Consider the following 20,000-nt stretch of genomic DNA (forward strand, 5'->3'; position numbering starts at 1 on the left):
AGTCTAATCAATAATAAATACTTGTTTTATTGGGTAGAGTGTATTTTGATCCTCTATCTTTTTTGTCGTTTTTATATAATTTCAAATTTCACCATCACTTTTATCTGGAATGATCATTCCGACGGTCTACCCTGCAGCTTAACAGTTCTTACGACTTTGAGCATATTATTGATTACCCTATTCATATTCTAGATAATCTTACAGACAAGCCGACCTTCCAGATCGTTTATCAATCTTAGCTTCCCGTCTTATTCTGCAAAGAATGCAAAGAATTTCCTCCTCTTCGTCAGACTCCTGGGATCAGAACCGTGTCTGTCTTTTGCCCATCTGCTTCCTTGTCACCCTTCCCCTTTCGGCAATGCTGGCTGGAAGTCCTAGGGACAGCGCTTTCTTCTTATTTTCTACAGAAACGCATTGTAGAGAGAAATCTTTTACATAGAATCTGCCTCTTCTTATTTTCTACAGAATTCACTCATGGTCCTCGTTTGGTGCAGAATGCATAGTGGAGAGAAATCTTTTACATAGAATCTGCCTCTTCTTATTTTCTACAGAATTTACTGTTTAAACTCATGGTCCTCATATGGTGAAGAACACATTGTGGAGGGAAATCTTTTACATAGAGTCTGCCATACCATATTTTTTCTAACGTTAGATCTAGAAATCACTGGTTGTTGTGCCCATCAAGTTACAGGGAATACTAGATCTTGTACGTCTACCAAGATTCGTGTATTCTTGTCCTCGTACTACCGGACATTTGTACACAAATACAATAAGAAGTTTCATATTTTTTTCTTTTTTAATAGTGACATTAGACCAACACCATTTCTATCAGTTTTAATTCTCCGTCTACAATATCACTACATCGTCCTTGCAGGAGCATTCTCGTCTTGTCTCAGCAAACGTGATTTCTGCTTGAAACTTCACTCAAGACAGTTCCAGTCCTAATCTTTTCCTTCTTGGCTCTCATGACTCTCATTTGCCTTTGACCTAAATGTCTTCCAAGAAAAACTTTCTTCCCTCTCTAGAGAGACGCTATGAAGGATTACAATCCAGACGGATCTTTCTTTTGTACTTAATCAGAAAGGAATTAGATTCTTAATCTGAGCAAAATATATTTTCTTTACTTTTTAACTTTGTACCTTAACGGGGCCCACACACATTTTTACTGTAATTCAAACAACTTTAAGATATGTAAGAAATACTTTATGTGGGGGAAATTTGAATTTATAAATTGGTTGCAAAAACACTACTTGAGATGACCGATTTATCTATCATCAAAATTTGTCATAGAATGGAATACATGACCCTTCCCTTTTATCTCTTAAGCGTTATCACACTGAGCTATTTTTCTCCAACTGCTGGAGCAGAATTGGAGCTGGAGGTAAATCATTTTCCTCCAGCATACCAAATAACATTCTTTGTATTTTTGCTGAAAATACAAAATAGTTTGCAGTAGTGATTTTACGAGGGAAGAAATGTTGGAGGTCGGCGGAAAAATTACCCAGTGTGATACTCTCTATAGCTGATACGCCCATGCTTTCATAGAGCGTATTTTGTTGAGCAGGAACATTGCAATCTTTTCCTGGAGGGTTATCTTATCCTCCTCTACAGTCTTATAAATATCCTTTCTTAGGTAGAAAAACTTATATTTATAATGGAAATAAAAATATATATGTTCATTCACACAATTTTCTTTTTATTACATCACGTTTTATGTAAATTTATTTTTCTGGTCGTTTTTTTTTACTCCCGATACAGAAGCAAATTACTAATAAACATTCTAATCATGTTGCTTACGTGAGGTTGGTGCCACTAGAGATAATTTGTCGAATATCCTCACTTACCAATATATGATACAATGCCCGGAACACTTTATTCACAGGCGTAGGGATCACTATCTGCAATAAGACGCAAGACTTCAAAGGAAGGGGAGGAAGCAGGCTTGGGTTAAAAGAGAGGTTGTACAGTGCTGTATTATGAAGCTTCATATGTGGTGTCTTGACTATTGTCGGGATATTTTGGAATGCCTTAGCTTTCACTTTCTTCTCGCCCTTGATGTTGGAATTATACGTGTATTCAGTCTATTCAAGAAGGTGATCATTCTTAACTTCTCAATAACCAGTTTTATTTCTTCCGGTGGAGATGAATCTGCCTGATCATGAAGATTATGAAACTTGAATCAACTGACAAACCCTTTGAATTATGTGTCAATACGGTTTCTGTAAAGGAAATTCTCCTGGTGATTTAAGATTTTATGTTTACCTTTTTAGTCATCAATTTGGGGAATTTCCGCGAAATTTTCGTTGGTGCAACAACATTACTCGTATTGTTGGACGTTTCTTCTAGAGTTTGACATGAATAACTGATCTCTGTTTCCTGTTTTATTTCTATGATTTTGACCAATCACACGGGGAGCCTAGTAGGTAGCATTTCTTTAATTTTTAGAGTAGTGTCTATTTTCATGCCTGTGATCCTTCGGTAATCCCAGGGTGTATCATCGAGGTGATCATATCATGTATGAAGACAAGCATTACGCGTACGTTTTCTAATAACAAATTCATAAAACCTTAGTTCAACCACATTTGTTCTTGTGCTAGCCACAACAGGGACAAGGATTACGAATGGTACAGTAAGCTGAGACTCAGAAACTATCAACTTCAAACCGGAACTTTACATTCTTTTTTGCGCTAAGACAAATATTTTTATATCAAGAGGTGCACATGGTCTGTCTCCTCTTCCCAAGTAAAAGCTGAACTCACTGCTGAATTTTACTAAGAAGCTCTAATTTTCCTGTAACTGATTCCTCTGAATTACCCATGCCTTCCACCCATTTTTTTTCCATGGATTTTTTCTGCCTATCTGGTCTTGGCAGTGCATAGGCATACAGTCCCGATGGAGTACCCTCTATTATTCAGATCCAATAAATGGATTGGATTTGACAGATGAGAATGTGGATGGAGGAAGAATAAGTGAAGATGGGATGGAACTCCTTTATTGCTTATACGTTTCGACCGCATCGGTCTTCTTCAGTAAGCTGTCTACAAACAACTCGAACCTTACAATTGTACACACTCGAAGTTGGAAACTCGGACAGGTCATCCCGCTGGCTGTCTGGGGATTCCCATTCCCGTACCAGGTACATGCTTCCCAATTGTATTTATTATCAATTTGCTTGCTACCTTCGATAAACATACGAAACCTTCCTATCATTGGTATTTTCAAACGTGTTAATATAGTCAACTTCAACAGTTTTTCTCGTGTCTCTTTTTAATCCCGTATGCAGAACCTGAACCCCAGCCCAGTGGGGCAAATGTCCAGATTTGTCAGCGTTCTGAACGAGTGAGTTAGATGTTCTGTGTGACCTTATGTCCCTCTTATGCTCAGCTAGGAGCTTTTCAACGCCTCGACCTGACTCACCGTAGTATGTAGAGGTACACCTGCTGCATGGAATGCGGTAAATGTTACTGAGGACATTCTGGGGTAGTTCTTTTTACTCTTGGTCTCGGCAAATTTTCCCATATTTGAATTGGAAGCCCTTGTTATCTTCACCCCACCTTTCCCCAAAAAATCTGTCAATGACTTCGGTTTTCTTGGAGTTGGGAACTGAAATGTATTGTATTTTATTCCTCTCGGACAATTGGTCACTTGGTTTCATGAAGATGTTCCTAGCTTTTTCTTTCATTTTGCTAATCGTTCCACCTCGGACATTTTATTTTTTTAAAGGTATTGGTTATATGTATTAACTCATCTTCCAAAAAAGGCCTCACTGCAAATGAGAAAAAATCTGAGGAAAAAACCTGAGTGCGCCGGCACGCTGACAAATCTAGACATTTGCCCCACTGGATTGGGGTCCAGGTTCTGCATACGGGATTAAAGAGAGGCATTAGAAAAACTGTTGAAGCTGCCTATATTAACACGTTTGAAAATACCAATGATAGGGAAGGTTTCGTAGGGAAGGTTTATCGAAAGGAGCAAGTAAATTGATATTAAGTACAATTGGGAAGCATGTACCTGGTTCGGGACCGGGAGTGGGAATCTCGACAGCAACGGGGTGACCTGTCCGAGTTTCCAACTTTGAGTGTATAATTGCAAGGTCCGAACTGTTTGTAGACAGCTTAATGATAATGATAATGATAATGGTGATAATGATAATAATTATGATAATAATAATAATAATTACTAATTATAATTGATAATAATTAATAATTGATAATAATAATAATTAATAATGATAATAATAATTAATAATAATAGTAATGTATTTCGCCCATTGATTGTCAGGCTGTAAGTACACGCTTAGAGACAACAACCCTCTATGCGTAGAATATACAGACAAGCATATCGCAAACAAAAACACGCCTATATGCACAAACATCAATATAAACATTTTCCTCTACTGAAATTATTTTCATTTCTAGCTTTCTCCCATATTACATCTCATTTCAGTTTACCTACCACTAAAATTATTTCCAATTTCTTTATCTTTCCCAACGACTAAGCCTCCTACTCATTTTCTAACTTTGTTGGATGAGGTTAAGAAGAATAAACACCCCTACGTAACCTCACAGTTACACGTATTGATCCTAGTCTCCAATCCCACGTCTCCTGTCCACCCCTCCAAAGCCACGACACCACGAAATAAATATCTCTAATCGTCGGGTAGCAGTGGTCTTCTTTTATACACAACAATCTAGACATCTCTTCCCCTCCTACAACTACCGATCCGCGTGAGCGGGTGGCTTGTCTTAGCTAGTCCACTAGTCCTTTAGTTTACCGAAGAAGACCGAGCCGATCGAAACGTATAAGCAATAAAGGAATTCCAGCCCATCTTCGCTTGTTCTTCCTCCACTCACACTCTCATTATTCAGATTCACCAAGTGTGACGATATTTTTCTACATCACTCTGTAAACGTCGTTCTCAGACTGAGCTCCATTATTCGAGAAGAACTGCTGCAAAACACTTGACTTCTGACCTATTACATCATATCTAATGGAGAAGAGAGAAACTAATGTCGTTCAGCGCTACCATGACTCAATTTCTCCACTTCTCCACTCGACACAATCTTCCAAAGAGCTATCCTGTTTTCTTTGATGGGATACTTTTTCCTTCGTACACCTAAACATTCCTGGTCATTCATTAGTAAACTAATACATTTAGTAATTTGTAAATTTTAACAATCAGTAAACTTCACTAGAAAACTAATCTAGAAACCTCATATCTCAAGTATTACTAAAAAAAATTAAATCAAAATAGGTGTTCTGTACCACCTTTAAATTTTCCTAGCTCCTGCTTAGCTTCTGAGTACGTTTCTCATGTTTTGGGTGACTTGTCTCACTCAGTACTCCTAAGTAAGATATAAAACAACCATTATAGATGGTGACTGGTCTTTTTTCAATGTCTATTTGCTAAGATGTTTCGCTAGGTTCTAGGTTTTGTCCTGTTTCCCACGAGTTCTTTTCATGTTCATAAACTACCTATATATATATATATATATATATATATATATATATATATATACATATATATATTATATATATATGTATATATATACATATAGATATATATACATACATATATATATAATTATATTTATATATATATATAATATATATACATACATGAATATATATATATATATATATATATATATACATATTTATATATACATATATATATATACATATATATATATATATAAATATATATATATATATATATATATATATATATATATATATATATATATATATATATATATATATATAGTCTTGTGCTTATGATGTTGCTCTTCATCTGTCCAGGTCACTCCCACGTTTTTTCTTTTTTCTGAGGCTGAAGTCAATTCTTGAAGACTAGTCAAAGAAAGCGTAAACTCACATCTAAGTGGGGCAGAGGAAATGGAATGTCCATTGATACATCTAAGGTCTTGTTTCTCTTACTCTGCAGCCTAATATATTCCTCCAAGGCGTGACCCCCTCTACTTTAGCGGCATATCATATATTGCCGCTCTTTCCTTTACAAGCAAACCTAAAAGATATTTCATATTTTGATATCGCTATAGCAACTTTAGTAAAGTGTTCTGTATTTCTCTCAAAATATCCTAACCCCTTCTGTTGCTGACCCTCTATGACGGATTCCTGATGATTTGGTTTTATACCATGAACTCCCTTCCACGTTGTTCAGGGCCACGAGGAGCCATTGCTCCGAGAAAATACCATTCCTAACCTCTTCAGCCGTGACCAGGTGTCGAACCTGTGCAATGTCAGTTGTACCACAACGTGGCTTCATATTCTGTCTATATACCAAAAGACTTCTTCCCCCTTATAGTGAGGGTAGCCAACTAAGCCATGCAACCAGCCTCTACCCATCCAACATCCATCTAATACATTTGTTTTCCCTTGTATCTTAGTTTCTTAAGGAGCCTAATTCTACCTGGTATGAAATACTGATCTCGTCTCACTCAGTACTTACCAACTCAGCTTGTCTCATTGCAAGCATTCAAATTATCATTGCTCATCTTACTGTGGTAAATATCTTCACTTTTCAGTTACACTACTTCCACACGATTTTTCTTTCTTGCACCAGTCATCTAAGTCACATTGTTTAATACATTTCTTTCATAACCTTAGTTGACATCTTTTCAGATCTCCATACCATTCTTAGAACACCCTCTAACTTGTAGTCTCCCTTTCTCATTCTCTGGCCTATCAATTCCTTCAGCCTCCCACTTACATGTATGTCATTTCCCAGGTATCTATAATTTCCATCATGCTCTATTTTTTCCACATGCATCTGTATATAAACATTGTATTATACAGTCTCGAAAACGACCATACTATTAATCTTTGACATAAACCCCACCAAATTAATTCTTCAGAATCTTCAAGCATTCTTGTACTTTTGCTTGCAGGACAGCGTTGCTCACGTATGCTAGGTTGTTTAAGTTCAGTCTTACCAATTTTCTTCCGGCCTCATTTCACTAATCCTAGTTCTTACATTCAATACATTCAGCATTCAGTCAATATATAGGTTAAATAACCACAATGACAATATATACCCTATCCTCAGACCAACATTTACCGAAGACATCTTCCTCTATATTTTTCACTCTCGCATTAGCTTTATAACATTTGTATATATATGTATATATATATATATATATATATATATATATATGTATATATATGTATATATATATGTATATATATATATATATATATATATGTATATATATGTATATATATATGTATATATATGTATATATATATGTATATATATATATATATATGTATATATATATGTATGCATATATATATAAATATATATATATATACCAAGAGCTTTTTCCCTTATAAGGGAGATAGCTAAGTCATAGGCATGTACCTATTCCCACCCATTTCACTCCCCTCCACCATCCTTTCCACCCCTCCCGTCTCAGCTCCTCATGGATGACGGGTCATCCCTGCATCCTGCAACTGCCCTGGGTCAAACGCAATGCAGCAAGACACAGTGCATCTACAGCAAAGCCGCTTCACTTCATCGGCGACCCTCCCCTCTCTGTCCCCTGACGCAGAAAAAGAGAAGACGGGGAGAAATCCCTTCGGGGTGCATCAAAATATCATTCTGACGTAAGCACCCCCTACGCATCCCTCCCTTCCTTGTTTAACAGTATCATCCATACTCAGTTCTACAATTCTGTACATTATGTAGAGAGTTTGTCTGTGCCATATTGCTCACCATGAAAAAGGAAAGGAATGGAAGTTTAAGCATTGAAATATCGTGTTTATTCGACTATATTTCTTAGATAAATAATCAGTCTGACCAAGACATTGCAGAGATAAACTCTGTGTTCGACAGAAATACTTGTTATCTTATGGGTAAAAATGAAATCTGAGGAGTAGAAAGGTTGTGTCAGTTCCGTGACTCGCGGTACTGAACAAGTGTAGAATGATTTGAAAAACTAAATCGAGGAGAAGGCTTGATTCCTTGGAGTCCCAGGTCTCCCTGGAGTACCTGACGTCCCCGGACTCCCGTTGGTTGGCTTTTAGAATGAGTGGACGCGTCGTGATTCTGGAAACGCGGAAGCTTAACCGAGGGCATTGAAGGGTGTGGAGGGTGGTCTGTAGTCGTAGCCTGTGTTGCACTGGGCTTGCTGGGTCTGGGTTCTGGTGACGGTGTTGACTCGACGGTCGAAGGCCGTGGAGGTGACGTAGTTGGTGTTGTAGACGGTTGTCGTGACGTACTGTGTCTGTACGCGGCCAGGGAGCTGTTGCGTGTTGATGACCGTGCTGGTGACAGTTCGGTACTGAGTGCCCCCGGGCACGTTGACAACGGTAGGGACGACCTGCTCCCTATAGATGGTGGTGGACACGACCTGTGTAGAGACGACGGTGGTAACTACCTGGGTGGGAATGACCTGGGTGCGGGTGACAATTTGGGGCACCTGCTGGGTGCGGATGACGGTGGAGACGCGCTGTTCGACCTGGGTGCGAGTGACGTACTGCGTCTGGACATTGGTGCGGACGACTTCGGATACTTGGGTTGTGTAAACAGGGACCCGGACAGTGGAGGTGACGTACTGAGTCTGTGCAGGAAGCTGGACTGTGGTGTAACGGACCTGGGTGGAGACCTGCGTCTGGGTGAGGTAGACGGTGTTGGCTGGAATTATCTGAGTGGAGTATTGGGTGGAGTACTGGGTGCTGGTGACGAAGATGGTTCTGCCGGGCTGTTGGACGGTGCTGGTAATGGTATTGGTTCTGAAGACGGTGCTGACGACCTGTTGGGGTACAACTTGTGTGGAGACGACTTCCCTGTAGATAGTGGTCGGGACCTGTTGGACCCGGGTGGAGAAGACGGTGCTGTACTGTACTTGAGGTACGTTTTGGATCTGTGTGCTGGTGACATAGCTGACCTGGGGAGGGAGGGTGACAATCTCGGTTCTCGTGCGGTACTGGGTGTCGTAGACGGTCCTAGTCTGGTAGGCGATGGAGGGTACGACCTGCGTAGAGACGACTGTGGAGTACAGGGTAGTGAATACTTGTCTGACGCTCTGCTGGGTCTGCGTGACGACCTGGACATCGTTGTTGTAGATTGTGGTGGGGACGATTTGCGTGGAGTACTGGACCTGTGTGCGGTAGACGGTGGAAGGCAGGCAGGGCTCATTGACTGGAGGCAAGTAGCCGCCAGCTCCTCCACCACCCAGGGAACCCTGTAGACCGAATCCATTGAGCTGCCGTCCGCGTTGGAAGGTGCTGGCCGCGGTGGGCCCGACGGCCAGGGCCACTAGGAGAAGCAAGGCAGCCACGCGCATCCTGAAAAAGGGTTTATGCAATCAAAAAAAGGAAGGAGAAAAGGGGAAAATAGACATGAACATGGGTCCACGTGGGCAGCAGGAACAACAGTGGGATGCAAGACACTCCTTACAAAGCAACAAAAGAGGATATACTCACCTGGAAGTAGAATCGTTTGATGGGTAGATGGATCGATAATGGCAGTCTGAACAAGGTTAAAGAAAAAAGATGATGTCATTGTACATTTAATATAGAATTCGTCATTTAAATTACTAGCAAGTGATTTCTGCTTGCAGAGGGGGGACGGAAATGTTTGGAGTATACAAAGGTGTGGACCCATAGGAGGTCAAAAGATTGAGAGGGCCAAGGAAAACAGATAGACGGCGACTGGCATCTGGTGCAGCAGACCTATCTGGCTTCTTCCTCATGGTCGTGATGTGTAAATAAGATTACGTTAAGTTAAAGAGGTGAAGTGCCGCAGCAAATCACTGGTTTTCTTGACGCTCGCTCGAAGGACGCATGGTGATCGCGCAGCACCACCACCCGAGAGAGGTCGACTGGTCGGAAGAGCTCAGCCGAAGGTGAGGGGATTGGAGGGAGTACGGTAGTTGTAACCAGTCTGGCCGCAGGGTTGTGTGACAGTCTGTGTGACGGTGGCTTGGTCGTAGCTTATTTGAGTGGTGTAGATGACCTGTTGCTGCTGCTGTGTCTGAACGACTTGACTGGTGACGACTCGATCTTGGCCAGGCACCTGGACGACGGAGGTACGGGTGGCGGTCTGGGTGAGGATAACCGGGTTCCCTGTGACGTACTGGGTCTGGACTCTGGTCTGAATCTGAGTGAAGGGTTGGACTCTTGTCTCATATCTGGTCTGGGTGACGAAATTGGTCTGGTACCGTGTCTGAACGATCTCCTGTGGGACGACGACTGTAGAGACCTGCGTCTGCGTGACGACGTTGGTCCTGGTGACGACCCTCTGGCTGGTGACGACCCTGTTGTCGAAGCGCGTGGTGACGACGACGGTGGGGATGACTTGCTGACTGGTGACGACGTTGGTGGAGACGACATTGGGTCCGGGGATGGTCTGTGTCTGGACCTGCTGTTGGACTCTGGTGGAGGTGACGTACTGGGTCTGCGCGGGCTGGTTCTGTCTGACGACGGAGGTCTGGACGACGGTCTGGACGCGGGTCTGCTGGACGGTCCTACCTGGGACCGTGACGACGGCCGTTTGCTGGACGTTCTGGGTCTGGTATTGGATCTGTGTGGACACGACGGTCTGGAATCGGGTGGTTGTGACTTCAACGGGGACGACCTGGGTCTGGACCTGTGTCTGCGTGACGTAGCTGATCTGAGGGACGACGCGGGTGGATGTAACGTACTGCGTCTGGACGATGGGAGGGCTGGGGATAGTGTTGGTGACGACGCGATCCTCGAAGCGGACGCTGGTCTGCTGGACGAAGCTAGTTTGGACGCGGACCTGCGTGGTCACCCTTGTCTGGAAGAGCGTGGTGGGGACGACCTGCGTCTGGTAGTTGACGACGGTGGTGTATCTGGTGTTGACATTGTTGACGACCCTGGTGGAGAGCTGCGTTTGGATGGCGGTGCTGTAGACGACAGAGGTGGAGGTGGCCGGGACGCAGACTGGGTTGGAGGGAGGCAGATATCCTCCCTGGGGCACGGCCCCTGCCACGGCCAGGCAGCTGAGGATGGCGAGACACCACTGCCACATCTGCAACGAGAGAGACACACAGTGAGAGCTCCGTGATTGGGACCCCCAGGCAGGCACCCCGGCCCGGCCCGGCCCTCGCGCCTATGGCACCTTAGTCCAATCACACGCCCTCCTGTGTCGTCTCCCGTCGGCAGTGGGCCTTGGGCAGTGGGCCATGGGCGCGCGGGTCGCGGGCCGCGGGCTTCGAGCCGCGGGCGAACAGGAGGAGGGTCCGGGAAAAAATGTATTGTATCGCGCGGAAGATAACATCAAGAGTAGGTACGTACAATAAGCAGGTAGTGCTACTGAACTAGGCATGGCCTTTACAGCAGCCGACTATTCGACAGATTCAACCTGTGTGAGAAGATACCGCATGCGGTTGAAATTGCCTTCGACTGCAGTGTACATCGAGTACGGGAAGAATTGTTTTCATGGTAACTTGCAGAGGTGTCAAATGACAAGAAATAAAGGGAATGATAATTATTCGTGTATAAATGAATCAAGGATGATAATAAAAAATTGCTTTTGATGTACCTACCTGCTTTCCTAGTGCACCACGCATTGAGTGGCCACTAGTACGAGTATTAACGGGTGGTTGAAATATATTCATGGCAATTCTCGTAATTACTGTATAAAAGTTATGCTATCAATCCACACACAAAGGGTCAAATATTGCGAACAAAGCTTATTTCTGTATATGCATAACATCCACACACACACACACACACACACACACACACACACACACACACACACACACACACACACACACACACACACACACACACACACACACACACACATATTCTCATGTATCCGGAAGTTCCAGTGATTTGAACAGAGGGAGCCAACCGTTTGCATTTTTGCCTTTTGCCGCTACAAGTCAGGAACACTCACTGCCGTGCTTGTTAACGGACATATTGTTTAGCTACGCTTGCTATTGTTCTGGAAGACCATCAAGTGCAGCAACGCCAGAAAAATAAAATGTTCATTAGGCGATCTTTGTCGATCGTAGGCAAACTATCTATGATATCTGTGATATCGTAAGACTGTCATACCTGAGTATACATCGTCTTTTGTTAGACGTGCTGGGCATAAGACTCATCACTGGAAAATTTGTGCCAAGACTGTAGAATGACGAGGAGGCAGATCGTGTTGCATTTTGTTGCAAGAATCAGGCCAGAAATGACGCCACCTTCATCACAAGGATCATAGGTGATGAACCATGGGTTATGACTGAGACAAAGGACTCATCACAGTGGAAGTCTCCCAATTCAGTGAAGCCGAATAAGAAACCCGTCAACTTCGTGGCAGTGTCAGCTCGATGTTAATTTTCTTTTTTTTTCAATATCCTAGGGATTGTTCCCAAGAAATCCTTCCTATTTGGTCAAACTGCCTACGTAAATTTTTACTGTGAAGTTTTGTAGCGTATGAGAGAGAGCATCCGCCACAAATGTCAAGAACAGTGGAAGGACAAGAACTGGGTTTTGCATCATAACACTGCCTCCGCCAATACGTCAACTGTTGTCCTCCAGTTCCTGGCTGCCAATAAGAACATGAGAACATACGAATAAAATAAGACTGCAAGAGACCATAAGGCCTACACTAGGCAGTTCTCCACTCACCATACGAGTAATCGACTACCCCTGCACCTTGCGACATTTTTCTGTTTTTCAAGCTGAAATTACAAATGAAAAGGTATCTATTTGATTCTATTCAGACTGAATCTCATGAGAAGCTGAGGACTATTACGCCTGAAACCTCTTAGGGTTGCAAAGACTCGTGAAAAAGAAATGCTGGACCTATTGTATACATGTTCAAGAGAAAGGCTTCAAAGGCAAAGGTGAGAACGAGGAGGTAAGACAAGACATTTTCCTATAATATTCAAATTACTGGAACTTTGGAACAAACAAAAAAATTCATAAGATACTAGATGTGTAGGACAGAACCCTTGAAGTTGCTGGCTCATATATTCGTGACCCTCTACCTCTCATCTTTTCAGTCTGGAAGCCCTCTCCCTACCCTCTAGGCCCCAAGGGGTCGCAGAACCCCAGGGTGAGTGTCATTGGTGCGCAAGGGGGATGGAGGAGCGCGACATAGACCGACAAACTGGAGTAAACAAGTCGCGATGATAGCCAGAGGGCTTTGGAGGCTGAATGGACAAGTTTAGAAGTCCCATGATGGCGTGCAGGTGCTGAAGGCTGTCGACCGGTATCTGAGCAATGCGTGTGACGGGAATCGGGCGGGATGCGCGGATGGCCGCAAAGGAGAATCACCTGCTGCTGCTGCTGCTGCTGCTGCTGCAAGTGGGTCACCACGTCGACCGCCTCGCGGCGCCCCCCCCCTCCATATGTAGTTCCATTCTGCAGTTCCCACCATCATCCCGATGATGCCGCAAGACCTGAATAGCTGATAACTATGATTTTTTTTTGTCTGCTTCGGTTTTTCAGTTCCAAATCGCACTCCCGTTCCCGCCATCTTTACCCATCCCCCCTTCCATCACTCTTCGGAGTTCCGGCTGAATGAGTGCTAATATTTCATTGTTGCTGTGTGTGTGTGTGTGTGTGTGTGTGTGTGTGTGTGTCTATGTGTGTGTGTGCATGCGTGTGTGTGTGTGTGTGTGTGTGTGTCTATGTGTGTGTACGCGCTTGCTTGCGTTTCCAGGTGTGTGTGTGCATATATATATATATATATATATATATATATGTATATATATATATATATATATATATATCCTGGTATTTTGTATTCCAATCACGTCATGAGACTTATGAGTGGCAGTCTTCCCACACTCAGAAGACAGAACATTCCAATGTCGAAATAATCTCACTGCCTAACCATCACCTGATTGAAATTTTGTTAAGCATAGGTTGAGGCAATATTGAGTTTCGAAGGTCTATAAGGTTGGACGCTGTTGTCTGTATAATGTAACCATCGAAACACTTCAGTAAGATTTAGGCGGATGTGTTTGCCACGCCAAGACCCCACGGTCCTTCTAGTACAAGTGTATGATGGACAAGTATTGTTCATTGGGGTTTGATTAGCTTCATCAGTCCTCCTTACATGTAGTCCAACACAGTTACATGCGGGATAAATTGGTGGCAGCGGTGGTATTCAAACCTGTGTGTCTGTGTGAGTATGTGTGTTTTAATACTATCTTACATGGCGTTAGTCTATTCGTATATCCTCTGCATGACCATGTCTCTGTCCACCGTGTCGTCTCACAAGGCTCGCGAGGAGGCAGAGATCCACTGTCTCACGTGCAAGACTATAAGTAGTTATCCAGCAAGAGAGGACGAGAAGGTAAGCAGATTCGACTCTTGTACTGACAGAACTACTTCGGCTCTGAAAAACCTGATGCAGAGAATTGAACCAATGGGTGCAGTACGGGTGCGGAGGTTGGGTCTTTTATCCACCCACACACACAAAGTCATCAGCGTAAGCACACTGCTTTTAGTCGGGACAAAACGACAAGACGGGCTTAACATTGGAGGAACAAATACATGCTCAGAGATGGAGTCGAATGTTCTTCCATGTTTCACGTAGTTGTACAGTGTTACACGATGTTACCATTGGGAAAATGCTTGAAATAAAGGCTAAGAAATGGAGTCGCATTTCCTCCCACGTTTTGAGCAGTCTTACAGAGATAGGACGGTCTAAACAATGTAGGGAGGCTTAAAATACGCACGCTAAGGAGTGAAGTCGTATTTCCTCTCACGTTTCGCGTTGTCTTACCTTTGGTGAGTTCAGCAAAATATACGAAATAGAAAGAGCACAGAGAGAAGCGACGGGCAGAGAAATTCGAAGCGACTGTGGCTCCCCGAGGTTGCGCCGTCGCTTATATACCAGAACGCGTGAGGTGCCAAGAAGGGCCAGGAGGAAGGGAGGGAGGGGAGGTGGGGGGGGAGAAGGTAAGGGAGCGGGGAAGTGGGACGGGAGGGGTAGGGGGAGGGGAGAGAAGGGAGGAGGGAGATGAAAATGAAAGGAAAGGGAGAGATGACAATAGGGAGAAAGGAAAGGGGGATAACGTCAAAGAGAAAGGAAAGGGAAAAGGATTACATTTTGAATGGGAGAAATGATGGCGGTTGTAAGGAGGAGAGTGAGTGAATGGGGGAAAAGGGGAAGAGGACGCGGTGGGTGACTGGAGAATGGGGGTCAGTTGGGGGGGTTTCCAAGTACGGCGAGTGGAAGGTGAGGGGGTGGGGAGACATATAGGCAGAGGGATAACCAGACAGAGAGAGAGATAGAGAGACAACCAGGTGGACAGAAAAGACAGGTAGAAAGGTATACATAAAGACAACCAGACAGGTATATATATATATAATTTTTTTTTTTTTGTATACATACAGTATATATTCACTAGAGAAAAATGTAGTGGAACATTTGTAAATTATACAGAAAACCCGCTGTCGGAGTGGAAGAAAATTTATTAGAAATGTAACTTCTCTGTTTTTGCTGCCAACTGCAGCCCTCTTCAGAAAAATGAACCGGACTTTTCTTGAACAGGGCTGAATTGGCAGGCAAAATATAAAGGTTAGCTTTTTCACAAGTTGTCTTCCACTCCGACATTGGGTTTTCTGTGATAATGTATGTATATATATATATATATATATATATATATATATATATATATATATATATATATATATATATATATATATATATATATTCATACATACAGACAGACAAAGACAGGCAGAAAGACATGTAGATAGGCAGACAGACAGATTCAAGGACAGGCAGAAAGATAGGCAGGCAGACAGACATACAGAAAGACAGACAGGCAGAATGACATGCAAAAAGACAGAGATAGACACAGGTAGACAGATACAGGCAGAAAGACAGAGAGACAGACAGACAAGTAGACAGACAGACAGATGATTGACAGACGTTGAAGATGGACAAAAGTCAGTAGCAGTTGGTAGAGTAGGTTCAGATGGTTAACAGATATATGAATTAAAGTAGGTGGTGCAAAGTGCGACTTGACTTGCTCAGAGGGTTGACATGGAAAACGTCGCCAGCGGGGATGGTGGGTGGAGGGGGGGGGGTCCTCCCTGAGCTTAGGCGAATGCGGACGACGAGGGAGAATGTACGTCTATACATGTCTCTGGAGACCACCGGAGGGTTGGGGAAGGACTTAGTGTTAATGCATAGATTTGTACACGCACGCACATACACACACACGCACGCACGCACACACACACACACACACACACACACACACACACACACACACACACACACACACACACACACACACACACACACACACACACACACACACACACACACACACACACACACACACACACACACACACACACACACACACACACACACACACACACACACACACACACACACACACACACACACACACACACACACACACACACACACACACACACACAGCTTGCTGGTGCGATGGTTAGTGCTTGAGGTCCTTAGTTCGAGCCGCGCTCCCGGCTTGAAAATCTTTCACTGATACTACAATCCGTTACTCTCTCCTTGACCAACGAGATGGTGTATACATGAGTGCGTGCGTATATATCTGTGTGTGTGTGTGTGTGCGTGTATGTGTGTGTGTGTGTGTGTGTGTGTGTGTGTGCACGTGTGTGTGTGTATGTGTGTGTGTGTGTGTGTGTGTGTGTGTGTGTGTGTGTGTGTGTGTGTGTGTGTGAATGTGTGTGCGCTTATGTGTGCTTCTGTGTGTGCGTGTGTCTGTGTAAGATCACATTATTATTCCATTGTTCGGGCAAAATAAGCTCTGAATTCTCACCCGGGAGAGTGATTTTGTCGATCACGAGTTTAGCACGTGATCCAAGACCATGTAAGTTCATGAAGAAGGCTTGCTGGTGTGGTTACCATCCCGACCTCTTATGCTGGACGTCCGAGATCACGCCCCATTCAGAGCGTGAAAGCTTCACAAACACTGCAAACTGTTACTGCCTCTCTTGAACAAGAGGATGTATGTGTGTGTGTGTGTGTTTGTATATACATACAAACAAACACACACACACACACACACACACACACGCACACACATACACATTATGTATATATACATATGTATATATAATTGTGTGTGTGTGTGTGTGTGTGTGTGTGTGTGTGTGTGTGTGTGTGTGTGTGTGTGTGTGTGTGTGTGTGTGTGAGATATTTCTTCTGGGAGGGAAGTTGCTGTGTACATGCATGAAAGTGAGTGCCTGAACAGCGCAGGGGTGGTTGAGTTCAGGGGGACACAATTGGTACAAATAGTGGACGAGTATCATGGTAAGGGAGCACAGGAAGGGAAGGTGGTCGAAGGGATGGGGTTAGGAGGAGAAAGAGGAGGAGGAGGGGAAGGAGAAGGAGGAGGAGGAGACGAGAGGCACGAACTCTGAGGAAGGGAAAGGCTTCATTGGTGGAGGAGTAGGAGTAGGAGAAGTGGTAGTAGCAATAGTAGTACTTGTAGCTGGGGGAGGAGGAGGAGGAGGAGGAGGAGGAGGAGAAGGTGCGAGAGGAAATGAGGAGACATTGGTGGGATTTAGGTTAGGGAAGAGGAGGTGAGCGAGCTTCAAGCCTGAGGAAGAAGAGGGGAAAGAGGGAAAGGACTAGTCGAGCCAAATGCTGCTCTGGAAAGGACACACACACGTGCGCGCGCGCACGCGCATACACAAACACACACACACATACGTACATACACACACACACACACACACACACACACACACACACACACACACACACACACACACACACACACACACACACACACACACACACACACACACACACAAATATATATATATATATATATGTATATATGCATATATAAGTATATGTATAGGCCAGTTGGTCACACGAGGTCAAGGGTCAGGTGTCAAGGGCCAGGGGTCAAGATGCTCCAGACGGCGGCAGAAGGGGGAGGAGAAGGAGAAGGTGAAGGAGAAGGGTTAGGGAGGCGCGCGCGAACCTGTTCCTGCTAAAGGAAGAGGATGAGGAGAAAGGCACACACTTGCATACATAAATACACATATATGCCCACATGCACACATACATATATACACACACATACATACATGTATGCATACATATATGCATACATATATACATACATACGTACATACATATATACATACATACATACATACGTACATGCATACATACATACAAACATACATAGATACATACATACATACATACATACATACATACATACATGCATACACACGTACATACCTGCCTACATCCAAACATGCACTAAAAGATGAGAGGGACTAAGAAAATGTGGTTAGTTTCCGTGAGCGGCGTCAGATCGTGACGAAAACGTGACGCAGCATGTTCGGCTTCAACTCCTTTCTCGCCGAGGGAGCGGGGAGGGGGGGTGCGAGGGAGCGGGGTTCTCTCTCCTCCTCGGCCTCGGCCTCGTCCGGAGCGAGGGAGCGAGGGAGCGAATTGAAAGGCTGCGGCTGTATCTACGGGCAACAAATCAAGTTGCCACCGGACTCCGTAACCTTCCTCTCCTTTCGCCACTTTCCAGCTTCCAATCCGCCTCCTCCGTCTCCGCCGTCGTCCATGTTGCCGTCCGTCCAGCCCGTCTCTTCGAGAAGAAGGAAGAGGAGGAGGGCATCGAGGGAGCCTGGCACTCGGCAGCTGACCCCCCTTCACGTGGACTTCGCCCCGAGGGACGGCTTGACTCGAAAAGACGGAGATGCGCGTCTTTCTCCTGCGTTTTCTTTGTGAAGAAGAATGTAGACCCTCAGTTGTGGCTGACGGCAGTGGCGGGGGCGAGAGGAGCAGCAGCAGCAGCAGCGTGGGGTGAGTGGATGGATTGGGGGGGGGAGTGCTTCCTTTGTGAAGGAAGGTGAAAGTGGCGAGACCATCATTGTGATGTGCAAGAATTTCTCGAACTCGTAGCATTAACATGGTTCTCCAACGAACCAAGGCGAGGCGAAGCGAGGCGAGGCAAAGGCGAGGTCTCCGGCGATTCGGGCCAACTGTTCGAGAATCGCCGTCAAGGACCTAAGGCAGAGGACGTCTCGGAGGGTCACAACCATCTCCTCCTCCTCCTCCTCCTCTTCATTTCCTTCTTCCTCTTCCTTTTCCTCATTTTCATTTTCCTCTTTCTTCTTTCCTTCTTGCTTCTTCCTTTTCCTACGCCTCCTTCCTTTCCCCCTCCTTTTTCCCCTATTCCTTTTCCTCCTTCTTCTTCTCTTCCTCCTCCTCCCCATACTCCTACTTCCCCTATTTTTCCCTAATACTCTACTTCTTCCTTCTCCAATTTCTCCCACATCTTCCACCTTCCTTTTCTCCTTCTCCTCCTCTTCTTCATTTCTTTCAGTTCCTCCTCCTCCTTCTCCTCCTCCTCCTCCTTATTCTTCTTTTGTCTTTCACTTCATCTTCCTCCTCCTCCTCCTTCTTCTTTTCTCTCTTATCTTTCTCTTTAACTTCCTCCTCCTCTTCCTCGAGCATGCAAACCAGCAAGTGAGAGGTGTGTTGGAGACTTGGGAATCTACAGTGATGAGTAAGTAAATAATCGATTGTATCTCGCGTGACTGAGCTGCAGAAAACAATGAGCGCCGAGCCGGGTCGAAAGAGGAGTTCGCCCCTAGAGCTTCTCTTGTGCGAAGAGACGACGACGACGACGACGACGACGACGACGACGACGACGACAACGATGACGACGACGACAACGACGACGGGAACTACTTCCACGGCGAAGAACGGCACCGGGAGCTCTTCTGTTTTCGACGAGAACAAATCGGCGACAGAAATCAAAATGCTTGGTAGATAGATAAATAGGTAGATTAATATATAGATAGACAGGTAGATAGATGGATAGGAAGATAGAGAAAGGTGCTTCGGCAAGGAAAAAGAAAAGGAGGAGGTGAATATGAGAGAACGGAAGTGAAGAGTGGAAGAGGCGGGGGGTTGTAGGAGAGAAAAGAAAAAGGACTTGTCGTTAGCTGAAGAGGTCACAGGGCGTTGGAGAAGAATTCTTGACAGACAAATGCTGCCT

At 44.3% G+C, this 20,000-nt stretch overlaps 2 protein-coding genes across 2 annotated transcripts in view; both read right to left on the reverse strand.

Annotated features, from left to right (window-relative positions):
• Positions 1 to 7,762: 7,762 nt before the first annotated feature.
• LOC143022055 (uncharacterized) overlaps positions 7,763 to 20,000 on the reverse strand; it is an 18,524-nt gene continuing 6,286 nt past the window's right edge. The window contains exon 2 of the mRNA XM_076179993.1: positions 7,763 to 9,312. Coding sequence (XP_076036108.1) covers positions 8,088 to 9,311 — 1,224 coding nt within the window. The 5' untranslated portion in view covers position 9,312 and the 3' untranslated portion in view covers positions 7,763 to 8,087. The remainder of the gene's footprint in view (positions 9,313 to 20,000) is intronic.
• Positions 9,524 to 14,797, reverse strand: LOC143022056 (uncharacterized). The gene is made up of 2 exons (XM_076179994.1): positions 14,735 to 14,797; positions 9,524 to 11,020 (listed from the first exon to the last, which is right to left on the reverse strand). Exon 2 carries the CDS (start codon positions 11,018 to 11,020, stop codon positions 9,863 to 9,865), a length of 1,158 nt encoding a protein of 385 aa, XP_076036109.1. The 5' UTR covers positions 14,735 to 14,797; the 3' UTR covers positions 9,524 to 9,862.

The sequence above is a fragment of the Oratosquilla oratoria genome, chromosome 43 (genome assembly GCF_046742065.1).
Source record: "Oratosquilla oratoria isolate Oo_2021 chromosome 43, ASM4674206v1, whole genome shotgun sequence".
NCBI classification, from domain to species: Eukaryota; Metazoa; Arthropoda; class Malacostraca; order Stomatopoda; family Squillidae; genus Oratosquilla; species Oratosquilla oratoria.

What these genes read in the sequence shown, in the direction of transcription:
- LOC143022056 (XM_076179994.1), bottom strand. Translation starts at nt 11,020, where the DNA reads ATGTGGCAGTGGTGTCTCGCCATCCTCAGCTGCCTGGCCGTGGCAGGG.